General features: G+C 41.2%; 1 protein-coding gene across 4 annotated transcripts in view; it reads left to right on the top strand.

Moving 5' to 3' along the window:
* The window catches only part of mgl (Megalin), a 141,634-nt gene that overhangs the window by 109,723 nt on the left and 18,284 nt on the right, over positions 1 to 13,627 (top strand). For all 4 annotated transcript variants that reach the window (NM_001298124.1, NM_001103454.3, NM_132335.3 and 1 more), the window contains exons 3-4: positions 7,042 to 7,200; positions 7,666 to 7,797. In NM_001298124.1, coding sequence (NP_001285053.1) covers positions 7,042 to 7,200; positions 7,666 to 7,797 — 291 coding nt within the window. The remainder of the gene's footprint in view (positions 1 to 7,041; positions 7,201 to 7,665; positions 7,798 to 13,627) is intronic.

Genomic DNA, 13,627 nt, shown 5'->3' with positions numbered 1-13,627 from the left:
GCATTCCACTACCACAGCAACTGAATACTTAAATGTCCTTGCATTGTCCTGCAGCGTTAAAGGTTCCAAATTTATGTACTGCTCGTTTGTATGCCATTAATTATGCCAGCTTTTCGGATCGTAGGGATTATTATTAATATGTGCAATGGTCGTGTTCCCGGAAACGGTCCGCTGGATCCAGGATCCTGGATGCTGCTGAATCCCTTCTGAAAGTAGAGTCCTTTGAAGTGCTTTTCGCTCTTGTTTTGCTCATTGAATGTGCGTAAGGTCATCAAATATAAATTGCGTGTGTCTGCGTCTTTCCGTATGTGTGTTTGTGTTTTTGACCTGCAGTTGAAAGTTGCAGATACGAGGGCTGGTTAAAAAGTTATAAACTTTATACTTTTAGATTGATGTACTTTACACACTGTTTAAAGCTATAAATAATACGCTCCAAACTTAAATTTGCATTAAATTTATTATTATAAATTCCAATATTGAATGGAAGCTTTTCGATACCTCCGCCCCGTCGCTTGGGCTGTTTACTTTGCCCGCCGTCTGTGACGTCGACGTCAACGTCATCGTCCGCATCGGTGGGCCACACGTCAGGGGACAGGGATGTGCGGGGTGGGTGGGTGTGTGCCGCGGTGCAGGATCCACGGGATCCATCCATTGGCTTGTTGCCGCGGTCGCATTAACCCTTCACAGCCGTTGCGGGTCGACATTGGCGTCGTCGCCCACGTCAGCGCTAAAAATAATAGGCCGCCTGTGTGCATACAAATGAGTCCCAGGACAGGCAAACCCCCTACACTGGAAACAAAAAACCATTAATAATAAATGTATAAAATTACAATTAACTAGCTTGTTTAAATGTAATATATAGAGTTTTACGCAGCTGTTCTTTCACTGAAACTATTAAAGCACTCAGCTATAGGAAAATGTTTTAAGAATTCTTTTTTTAAATGCAATTTTTTCACAATATATAATCTTAGTACGCCCTAAAATTTAAGCAAACAACTTTTTCTCGCTCAGAATTTGAATCTGATGAGATATTCTCTTTGAAAACCGCTTTTTGCTCTGTGTGATTTTTGGGTGGGCTTGGAGTGTGTGGGATGGGGGGGTATGGCTTCGAGCATGCAATTATGCCAGCTGCCCCCTCTGCCCCACCATCCCCCCCCCCGCCCTCCAAAATGCACGCCCTTTTCTTTTATGGCCATGCTCTGGCGCCTGTGTGTCTGAGTTTTTGCCTTTTTTATTGCAACTATTTGCATGACAGCGTATAATAATTTACTCGTTAAAAAAAAAGGATCTCACTTTGGTGGCATAATTAACGGCATCTCTGCTGAAACCCCCCATATTTTCCATTTTTTTTTTTGTCGTTTTCACTTTGTTTGTTGTATTTTGTTTGGCCAAGTTGCATTTGGTTGTTGGCCCATTTCGCTGTTGTCTGTGTGTTCTTGTCCTCCAGCTTTCCACTTGTGATGCAATATTTATTTGCTTATTTATATAGTTGTATTTATTTAATTTCTTTTGCTCCTTGGCCTTTTGTTTGCCGGTCAGGTTATGTTGCATAAATATTTAATTTATTTCCATTTATGCGCCTCATACGGAAATAAATTATTATTATGCTGCATCGTTTACTTGCTATTTTTTTATTTATTTTTTTTTTTTTGTTTTTTTGCAACAAACATGCATTGATATTTATTTTGATTTTTATTTTTATATTTACCGCTGTTGCATTTTCAAATTGATCACATTTAATACTGGAAAATTTGTCATGTGATTTAGTGTCACGAATTTATTTATAAGTTAATGCCGGAATATGCATTTTATGACGCATTTTGCAGCGCAATTAATTATTTAAATAAAATTATAAATTAATCACAAGCTGCCACGCCCTCCAGCGGCCTCGCGTATTCACATGCAGTCGCTTCGAATCACGTACGAAATCACATTACTGGTCATCAGTGGGTTAAGCGGCTGCGGTCATCGATACATGGCCATTTGGTTGGGCAAAAACGTGGGGGTTGATAATCTATGAGTGGTTTGAATATCTCAATAAATGTAAAATAACGTTATTGCGATGAATAGTTAAGTGTATTCTGAAGGAACCACAAAATTTAAGATTTATTTTAAGCACAATTAATTGACGTAACATTTACTTACGCGACATTAGCATGAGTAAATTTTTTGTTAAGCACCGAAATCGATCCATTAAAATCCCACCTCCGGAATGGAGCCTGAGTCCTGCCAAGGAATTTTAAAACCCTGAATGGGAAATCAAAGGCAAACATTGTAAACTGAGACGTGCCCCAATGCGAAATGCCCGCAACAATTTGCCGGACATTATGACGCGGCTTCATCGCTTTCGCATTACATTTGCCCTTTTCCATTTTCCGGCTGAATGTTGCGGCTCTTTGGAGTTTTCATTTCCGGTTGCCATATCGCGGCATATTAGCTAAAGGGAAGAGTTTGTACATTTTTCTTGTGTATTAGCAAGCATTGCTATAAGCCTTTTAGATTTTGGTATTTAAGTATCAGAATAAATTTGCCAAAAGTAATACAACATCTTTAAACCATCTTTATTTATTTTCTGCTTTAGTTAGTTAAGTGTTATATATTTTCGTAGGGCATTTTAAAGGTCGGCTATTCATCGGTTCTCCTAGCAATATATTATTCTCTTTGGCTTCGTCTGCTTTTTTGGCTTCGCTTCCTTTATGACTGCCAAATGCACTCTCCACATGACCAAACTGCCTTAAAACCCCTACAACATGCCCCAGCCATTATTCAAAATGGCACCCACCACCCCCCCACCCCCCCCTTCCACCACTCCTGCCAAGAAAAAAAGGGGAAAGGCTGCTCCAAAAAAAAAGGGAGGGGAAAGAGAGAAAGAATCGTTTGGAGTTTGAAAAGCTGTTGCCAGTTATTGTCTGGCCCTCAAATGTATGCTATGTTTTTGCGGCTGTGTGCGACTGGAGATGAATATACTGGGTAGTATCCATATCCATAACGCCCGCACTGCCTCCACAAACCCACTCCCCCTCCTGTTGCAGGCATTCCATTCCCAGGGGTTCTCTTTTAGCCAGTGGCACAGCCATCAATAAATAATAAATTGCCTATAAAAACTGATAAATTCATTGATGAATCTTCGAGAGAGTCGGCAAAGCTCTGCTCGGCAGTTCCCATAACGCGTTTGTCTGACTGCCATATTTGCAGCCACGCCCCCATAATCCCCGACCAGCGCCCCCAACGATTTTCCCCTCTTTAAGTGAGTAATGGAAATTCGTGGTAATAAATGTATGGCAAGCCTGGCTAAAGGGATGCTTCCAAATGCGGCATGCACTTTTTGGTGGCATCAGTCTGGGACTGATCCCCCCTTCCGTTCGTTTTAACCCACTAAAGGCATGGTCACGGGCACTCGATGCACCCAGCAAAATGTACCACATATGTATATACAACTTTAAGTGAGGAATATAAGGAATGCAAATATAATTTGAAATATATCTAAGTATTGCCACAAAATGTTTTCATCAACTTAATAATGATCGTTTTATAAATACAGACCCATTTAGGCATGGAATATTTCTCGGTGTAGAGTCGATTTTTATGGGCTGAACTATCTATTCATGACATACTCAGAATGGAAATATGTATTTCCATTTTGATTTGGCCCAAATCCTTTATGTTCTGTCACAACCTAAACATTGATTTATGCTTATTTCTGGGAAATTCAGCAAAACACAAGCCATTGCAAATCGTAGCAGGAGCAGTGCTTCAGTCACTTTTAAACTAAATATTTGGGGCTAAGCTGGATTGGGGATATTTAGTTTGAAAATCTGAAATTGAAAATGGGCTGGCGGAACAAAAGGATTGGCTGAAAATGAACACTTTTTATTGGGCCAACACAATTGCTTTCGCCTGTTCGAGTTTAAGAAGATTACAAATCGGTTTTAAGCTACTCAAAGTTTAAAGTTCAATGAAAAATCTATGCGAAAAGGTATTTCGATCTGCTTAGGAGAAACACTTGCCACATAAGCAACTTGTTGTGCAATTTTAGATGGTTTTTTTTTTGGCAGGCAGATTAAAAAGTGGAAAGTTTGTTAGCCTTTCTAAAAATTCCCATTATTATTATGATTTTCCGGACATTAAAGTGTATTTCCCTCTTGCCTATTTAACCTTTTTTTTTTTTGTTTGTGACGCGTGGGAAATGCCTGGACCATCCATCCATCTATTCGTCCTGCCATCCCATTCATCTATTTTTGATTTACCCCGCAGAAACATAACTGCCAAGGAAAATCGCAGACAAACATCATTTCCTGGCCGTTCCCTTTTGTTTGGCTATTTTTTGCTTGCTTTCTCCTTTCTTGTTTTTTGTTTTTTGTTAAATGTAATTTTAAGTGACGTCGCCAAAGTTGAGACGTGACAAAATTACAAAATATTTTGTAAGCTCTTAAAACCGTTGACGCTGCTGGCAGGAAAATGGGATCGGAAAATGGATGGTTGGGGGGGAAGGGGGGTGGTTGGGTGGCGGGTTGCAAGGACGAGGGGCAGGACATGGCCATAACATGGCCCATAACAATAAAAACAAATAGAAGCAGCAACAGCAACATAATACTTAATAACGTGCATTTTGATGTTGTCGCGGTTGATGGGAGGACAGGAATTTCCAGAGTTGGAGTTGGATTTGTGTTTCGGATCAGGCGGCGGAAATCGGATGGTTGAAAATCCGGAAGGGCAGACGCAGCCAAAACCCCTTGCCCCAAGCCACCCCCTGTGTCATTAGTCCGCCATTCGTGGCCAACTTTGGTGCGGGCACATCAAAGGCAAGGAGGCAGTTGCCACTCGTTTTTTCGGAACTTGGACACCGAAATAGTTTCGCCGGCAGTCGAAAACTATTCCAAGAGGCTTTCTCCACAACAAAGTGGCAAGCAAACGATGTAAGAAAAGTTTCGAAAAACAGATGCGGGCCGAGTCCTTGGACAGTGGTGCAAAAAAAAAAAAAAACAGGGAAAACGGGGGGAAAACAATGTAAGACAAACATTTTTAGGAAGCCGAATGTTACTAATTAAGATCAAGTAAACTGAAAGAGCAATTTGAAACTATTTCATTGGCAAAATTACAAAGATGTACAATTACTTTGCAGTTTATTTGATACATTTCCCATTCAATTTTTGGATTTTCTTTGGCATATGCCCAATTATGAATATTATTTTGAGCAGCACAATGCGTAAATGAAAGGATTCTGCTGGCACAATTATTGGGGGGGGGAATCCAACCCGCCAACTGCACCATGTGAATTATCCGCTGTGATAAAACATGACTCCGTTTTCATTCTGTGGCAAGGCATGCGTACTTAAATTCGCAATGAATTGCATGACATGGCAGCATGTTGGCAAAAGCATAGGCGGCGTGTGGCGCTTGCAAAAAGGGGTTCCAAAATGGGGGCCTCAACTTCGGTTGTCGTCTGCGGTTTGGCTCTTATTATGGCACGGAAGCGGCAAAAATAATTTCGGCATGAATTGCCAAACGGAGAATGCACTCACTAATTAGATGCATAATTAGACATGAACTTTTCAGGGTTATTTCAAAGGTGGGCTTTTTGGACGGCTGCGGCGGAGGTGGTGAAAGTGGCGGAAGTGGCGCCCAACTTCGGTGGTTTGAGTGGCTAACGCATTTGTGGCACATTAATTGGAAATGTTTCACAAGAAAGTTGAATTGAAACCCTGAAAATGCATTACTCGTACAATTACTCCGCATTTTAAGACTGCAAGTTAAATCGAATTTGGTTTTCAGGTATTATTAATTTAGCAGTCCGTGCTTAAGCTGCAACGAAAGTTGGAAATTATTTTAGATTCTTCCCATTATCCTGAAAGCCTTTTTCTTTATTCGATTTCTATTGTTATTTGACAGCTTCCTTTTGCATTTCCCACTCTGCGCACTCCATTCAGTTTCAATTCTTGGCTTCAGTTTGCGCCAATTCGGTTAACTTCACTTCGCATCGGGCTTAATTGAAGTTCGGTTTCAACTACCATCGACGATGCGGAATTGGAAGTTGCAGTTGCAGTTGTAGCAGGTGCACCCGGAGAAAAAAACAAAAAAAAAAGGGGGCAACTTCATGCCGCCTTTCTCCACTTTCTCTCAGTTGGCCGCAAAAAGTCGGGCACGTGCAGAGTGCACGTAGCCGGAAACAAATGACATTGTCAGCGCCCTGGCCCCAAAAACTGAACAGTCGACCCCGTGCGCCATTTTCCCCACCCATTTTCCACCGGTTTCCCAGCTCCCTGCTCCCAGCTCCCTGCTCCATTTTCCCCGTCGAGAAGAAATCCCAGCTAAGCATTTCCGGTCGCGTTCTGACTTCCCTGCTCCGTTTTCCTTGGCCTCTGCTGTTGCAGTTTTTCCTGCACTTTTCCCCCATGTGTGTGCCCCTTGCTAGTGCTTGTAAGTGTGTTAGTGTTTGTGTGCCAGTATGTGTGTGTGTGTGACAAGGCCATTAGCCGCGGCGGCTTTGGCAGCCACAAAAGTTGAGGCGCATCCTTGCAGCTGCCATTTTATGACAGTCTTTTGTTGTCGGCAGCCAGAATTCCCTTTGCCTTTCCTTTGCCCAGCTCCCGTTTTTTTTTTTTTTTGGAACACTCGAAAAAAGTGCATTCTCAGCTTGTTAATTAGTAGGAAAGCATTTGTAATTCAAATAAGTATGAGTATACAAAAAAAAACAACTTAAATGTGTCAAGCATTCGCATTGCTAGACTTTTTAAAGCCATGTTTTTTCCAAGTGATATTAATAATATATGATGTGCTATAAGTGCATTTTTTAACATGTTTAATAATAGTTAAACCGTTTTAGATTATCATTTATTTTGTTTTTTTGCACTATTGCTTTCAAGTGCTAATTGGCCCGTTGGCAGTTTGTTTATTGGCACCGCATTGGTTATTAGCAAAGTTTTGCAACGACTTGCGGATAAGTCGACTGACAAAGCGGCAGTCACATGCCAATTAGTGCGACAAGAAGAGCCCTCACTGATTTTCCGCTTTTGCCGGGACATTTCTCCTTTCCTTTTCCAGGTGGCAGCCTGGCCAGCACAGGTGGCAGCAGCAGTGGCATCAACACGGAGTGTCCAACGGACTCGTTTCGATGCAACAATGGCAAGTGCATCTCGCACCACTGGGTCTGCAATTATCAAAAGGACTGCGACGATGGCGAGGATGAGATGCAGTCGTGCCGTAAGTATCGTACCAATACTCTTGCTGACCATGTGGAAATTTTGGGGAAAATTAAAAAAAATATGTGACATTATAGACAGTAATTAAGTGGGACCGCGCCAGCGAAACCAAGGAAATATTCAAGTGCTCTGCGGTGGCGATTCGTTGAATGGTTTCGTGATGAATCGAATTTCAATCCAGCTCTTATGCGCTGGAATTTCCGGAATTAATTAATTTGAACGCGTGCTCACTGAAGATCTGATTGATGCAGAAGGCACTTAATGAAAATGCACTGAAGCCATATATATATATGTATATATATATATGTATATGTATATATTTGTAATTAACGCAAGATAAGCCTCTGCCAAAGACTATATTTTAAACAGTAGCTGCTTGGTGTGAGCCTTTAAAATCAAGTTATATGTTAACTTGATCATTGTGTATATGTTTAGTAATATTAAAAAAAAAAAACCCATTTTACAGCTCCACCGGAATGCGAAACGCCGCAGTTGAATTGCGGGCAGTACACGTTCAACAAGACCTACTGCATCCCTCCGCACTATCGCTGCGATATGATCGAGGATTGTGAGGACAAATCGGATGAGGCGCAGTGCAGTGAGTATCCTAGATATATTCAATATATATTCTATCTAAATAATCCCTGTTGGCGAAAAACCCCCATTCAATTCGAAGGATTTCGTGCCTTTTCTCACTTGCAATGTAAATTTGTTGACTCCACAAATATTGGCTAGGCGCTCGCATCCTCATCCGAAGGATGAGTCCCTAAGACGAATCCTTGAATCGAGAAAGGGTGGTGCTATAACAATTTGCTTAGCAAAATGTTTACATTTTATTATGCCAATTTTATTTATGCAAATTTTGGAACACTGAGATGTAACCGAAGACCGCAGTTCTTGTTTTCCCAACTAAATTACACAAGCGTGCAAAATATGTACAGATATAAGCCTATATATACATATATGTACATATATATCAACTTATATATATGTATATATGGTAAGAGAGAAATATCTATATCTAAATCCCCAAAGGTAAAGGCCGCAAATTAGCGAGGAAAAGTCGAGGCAAACAGAAATGGATCAATTTGATGTGCGACCATAAATCTTATTTGTAGGCCAGGGGTTAGGGGTGAAAGGTGAAAGGTTAACCCTTTTAGCTAGTGGAATTGATGATGGCTGGCCAAAGTTGTTTCTGTTGAGAGGTTCATGGATGGAATCGCAAATGAAGTTCGGTGAAAGTTAGTTTCGTAGAGGGCAAAAGCGATGAAAAGTAAGCAATCCTCGGAATAAAACTCAAAACTCCACTGGGACCAAGTGTGTGTTTCAAATTAAGTGGAATGCCATGCCACGAAGTCATTTCAATAATTTATTCTCAAGAAATGAGGAACGTAGTTAAATAATTGCATGGGGTTTACATATTTTTTCATAAATATTTTGGGGCATATGTACATCTTTCCTAATACCATATTGCCACCAATAAATCCTGGCCCTTTGGCATTTTTTGGGATTATATTTATAACGCCGGGGGCTTTAGTAATCCACAAACCCATCACTAGCCCACTTTTTCAGCACCTCAACTCGAAAGTCTGTTGTCTGCTCGTTGAGCAAAGAATTTAATGCATTTTCAACAGCTTTCGCTCGGTTGGACTTTGTATGGCGGATAGCCGTGTACGGCACCCCTCTCTTTCGCCGACTTATCGGACCCTCTCTTTCCCGCCACCATGGATTGTAGATTTTCTCCGGACTTTCCTTTCCTTTTGGCATAAAGTTCAAGTGCATTCAGCCAGCAGACTGTGAGCCGCACATTTTGATTAAAAGTTTGCCGAGTGAGAATCCAAAGAAAGGGAGTCATGTCCTGGGAGAAAGAGACGTAGACCAAGTGGGGGGCATAGTGGGAACGGGAGCGGGATGGCAGCATGTCCATGCAAATCGCCGAAAAGTGCCCAAGACTTGTAGAGCATTTATTGCTTGTTATTTAAGATTTATGCACCCGCACACACCGACATTCGCGCACACACATACTGTAGTCGCAGCGACAGGCAAACAAATATTTAAATATCTTTGAGGCGACCAATTTCCAAGTGTCCCGCTTTTCCTCTTTTCCGCTTTTCCCGCCTCTCGCTTTTCCGGCATCCTTTTGTGCAACTTCAGTTGGCAGCTTTGACGACTCCCGCTTCGTGAAAAGCGCGGGGGAAAATGTGGAAAGCGGCTAGACAAACGCCCTCACAACTTTGTCCTGCGTGCGCCATCTCTTTCCCACAGCCGCATGCCGCCTCGCTCGCACATCTAAGCCGAACTAGAAGGCCAATTTGTCCGCTCAAAATGGCTCTGATCCAGTTGGCTATTCAACTATTTTACCAAAAACATTTTAAATAATATATTTGTTTATTACTTTACTATGTGAAAGTGTACTGCTGAAATGAATTTTTTCTATTTTGCCTATATCGATTATAAAAACAATATTATGATTAGTATATTTACCATTTTTTTTTTAGCTATTTTATAGATACTATTCACAACTCTGATGCCGAAAAGTAGAAAAGCTCGGTTGGTAGTCGCTCCTTTCTGGCGCAGAAAGTTGTGCCGGCACAAGATCAAGTTTAAATTTCATTTTAATTTAATAAGACGTTGCCGTAATACGAGTGCATTCCCTCTCCCTCTCTCTTTCCGTTCGCTGTCTCTGTCTCTTTTCCCGGCCCATGCTGCTGTCCTTGTCGCACTTTGTTGCACAATAATTTATCGCGCTTAAATGGCGACAAAATGTTCACTCTTATTGCGTTCTTAACAAATTTATTTTGCGTACGTGTCAACGCGTCGTCTTCTTCAGTCAGGGTGACAGTAGCTCCATTTTCCCTTTTCCCTTTCCGCTTTCCCTTTTCCCAACGCCCATGGGCCACGCCCCCTTCGCCTTAAACTAGCAAAGCACGTGGGTGTGTGCGTATCTGTGTTTGTTTGCCTTCGTTCGCCTTTGTTTGCTTAATTTATGGCATATAAATATTAGAGCGGGCTTATTTCAACTATTTAATTACTTCAGGTGTTGTGCGAGCAGGGAGATGGATGTGGATGTGGATGTGGATGAGGATGTGGATGTGGATGTGGCAAGATGGGGTCTTAGTCATGTAGATAGTCCACACACTGGGGTATCTGGGGAGTCAGCGTAGTCATAGCAATGAACATTTCATATATATATATATATATATGGATATATACATACATTCCCAGATGTTTGCAATTAAAATCAGAGGATGTGGTTGTCACCCAAAACAGATTGTTTGCCTGCGAATTAGAATTTTTCGGCTTTAGATTAAGTCAACAGCTGAATTTTGTGAGCACTCGCTTAGTTCATTGTGAAAACACGTTAAAAAACAATATTGAAATCATAAAACATTAGCTAGATAATTTGAAATTACCTTGTACAAACTATATATAAACTACTTTATTTTTTCTGGGTGTAATTATAATTTAAGATTTGTTTACATAAGACCACCGCCAACGCAACTAATAACTGTGAGAACAAACAGCAGACATCTGCTGCAAAGTTACCTTGTCTAACAGCCCACCCACCGCGCCCACTTTCGCCAACTTTCGCCCACTTTCGCCCACTTCCGCCCGATTATTTTCGCTTCCGTTTCGCCGACGTTGCGGTCGCAAGTCAACAAGCTGAAACTGAAGCATAAATAGAGGCTGAAGTACTCGCACTCGTTTACGGCTAAAAAACGACAGAGTGATGTGGGATGAGGTTACGGCAAAATTTCCAGGCGGACATTACGCATTTCGCTTTTAATTGCAGGCAGCATCTAATGAGGCAGATACTGCTGCGTAAAAAAGTGCGTAAAACCTGGAAGAGCGAAGAGCTTAAATTGTCGTTACCCGAAGCCTTCGAGTTTTCCCAGCACCAGGAAAAACAACACCCCTTTTAGTACCTGTCCGCAGAACTTAGAGGTTATAGTCACCTTCTTTTCAGTTGAGTGCCCCATCCAGTGATGAAACAAATAAAAAGCTGAATCAAGTTGGGAAATCTACTTGCTTTACCTATCATATAGTATATAGAAATAATAGGTAAATAACCAATATTTATTATATTCGCAAATCAGTAGAAATGTCTAAAGTTATCTGCCAAGTTTCAATTTGCCAAGCTGATTAATTTATTTACCCGACGTTACTACGTAAACACTGATTTATTAAATAGAGTATATTTGACTTTAAAGCATAATTCTATTATTATTTTTTGTAGTTTTTTAACCCCGTTTCGTTGCCCTCAAGCTGACCTCTATGGTTATCCAATTTTGGCGGTGGAAAAGCCAAGTTTTCAGCACTGTTAACTGTCTCATAAACTGTCATCGTTCGCAACCAAGACCCCCCCCACCCCCTTTCTGCACCCCCTTCTCCACTTTCACCCCCACTACCCTACACCCCCATTTCTCCAACTTTCTCTGAGTGGCGACGATTGCAGCTGACGTTTATTTGACTGCAGCTAAACGTGACGCGACTGAGGGGCGGTAGTTCGTTCTGGAGGCGTGGCACTTGTCGCGCGTAATTACACAGCCCTTCAGAAACACCCCGCCAACCCGCCGACCCACGGAAAAAACCCTCTTGGCCTTAGTACACGCATAAAAGTCTTGGCTTGCAATAAAAGTTAATGCTGAGAAAACAGCAAGCGAAAGAACCAGAGAACCCAATTAGAAAGTGTTTGGCTTACAAAAAAGAAATAAATAAGAGAGAGAGAGAGAGAGAGAGAGAGAGAGAGCGAGTGGCAGCAGTGGGTGTATTTGTTGTTTGTAAATGCAGGAAAAAAAAACCCTGCTTTTTGGTTAAACCTTAGGGCCAAAAGTTTTGCAGCCAAAACGGAAGAAAGTTCTAAATAAAAAAAAAAAATAAAAAACGAAAATTAAGTGGGTAAAAAATTAAGAAAAATTCACGATAAAATACGGTTGAACTCTACAAATAGTTTTTATAAAATAAAAACTTTTCTGGCTTCCATTTTGATTGCATTGCAAAGTTGCACAACTAGCCACGCCCCTCGTTTGTCATTATGATTTGGCTTTAATGCAATGCAAAAGTGCAGCTAACGAATTTGTAACAAATTGCGTGGCGTAAATCATTTGGCCAGGCCAGGCCACGCCCACAAATTGTATTAACTAAAACACATAAATGCCACAAAGTCGGGGAGAAATAGCTAACAGAAGGGTGGGTACATGGAGGGAGGGCGGTGTGTCGGGTTTTATGTGGCTGCCCCGAGTGCGTGACACATTTTTATGATCACTGGAGTCGGAGGTGTACAAAGTTTTCCTTCCGCTGCTCCACTTTGTCAATAGAAAAAGCAGGGAGCCAGCAAAATAGATAGTTACACAATAACAAATAAAAGTGTATAATTATTTAAGTTAAATACACGAGGCAGTCACAAATTATAATTTATAGAGCGTCCAATGTGGCGTATACTTGATATTTTGCATTTCAAAGTAATTCAATGCATATTTCTATAGATTATCTTAAATTGTGAAAAATATATTACGTTTTAATTTAGTTTAATTTTAATCAATTGGAAAATGCTTAATTTGATTGACGACAAAAATCCATAATTGTGTTTAAAAATATTTAAAGTCAACTTAGTTCCTCACACACACACACACCTGTTAAATGTTTGTTTAATGTATATGTATATAATTTTTTTTCTGCACTGCTCGTACCTGCACTCACACACTTGCACATTCAGGACACACACAGACAGGGACACTTACACAGACGCAGCGCAGGATACGCATTCCATTGTTTTGCCTGGAGAAAGTTTTGCGCTGTCGGGGAATATTTATACAACTTGGCTTGTTTAACTTGCACTAATTAAGTTTGCCCTGCCACACTCGGATGCTCCCGTCGGGGTCCTGTTGGGGTTCCTCCGATGGCCCCCAGTTCCACGCAAATGTTCCGGGAGTTAATCGAGGGGATTGGGAATGAGCTGAGTGGATGGCCATTGGCATGGGCATGGGCATGGGCATGAAGCGAATCCTGGCCAGGGAATGCGGCTTAAGAAGCGGGAGACATGCATAAAATACTCGTTGCCAAGTTTATGATGTCCAGAGCTGGGGAGCAGGCATAGATCAACGGGGTGTCCGCAACGCTGGCCAGGATTAAGGCGAAGCCCAGATGCAAGCACAGTGGAAATGTCCCGGCGGGCAAAGTATAAACTAAAAACTTTATTGTACATGGGGCATGGCTTTGTAATTACTTAAGCACGACTTTATTTATATCCTTGCTGTTTGGCAATTTAATTTTTTAATTTATTTAATATTATTAATAATAGCTTCCTCAAGATACCCTAACTTTCTACATCTGTGTGTATCTAGCTGGTGTATTATACAATATTTTTTGCATGCCACAAGTTCATCCTAATGTCCGTGGACATATGTCCCCGTCAAAGGGACATATAT

This window comes from Drosophila melanogaster, chromosome X (genome assembly GCF_000001215.4).
Source record: "Drosophila melanogaster chromosome X".
Lineage (NCBI taxonomy): Eukaryota > Metazoa > Arthropoda > Insecta > Diptera > Drosophilidae > Drosophila > Drosophila melanogaster.
Note: the sequence above shows the minus strand (reverse complement) of the source record. Positions and strands in the feature narration are given on the sequence as shown.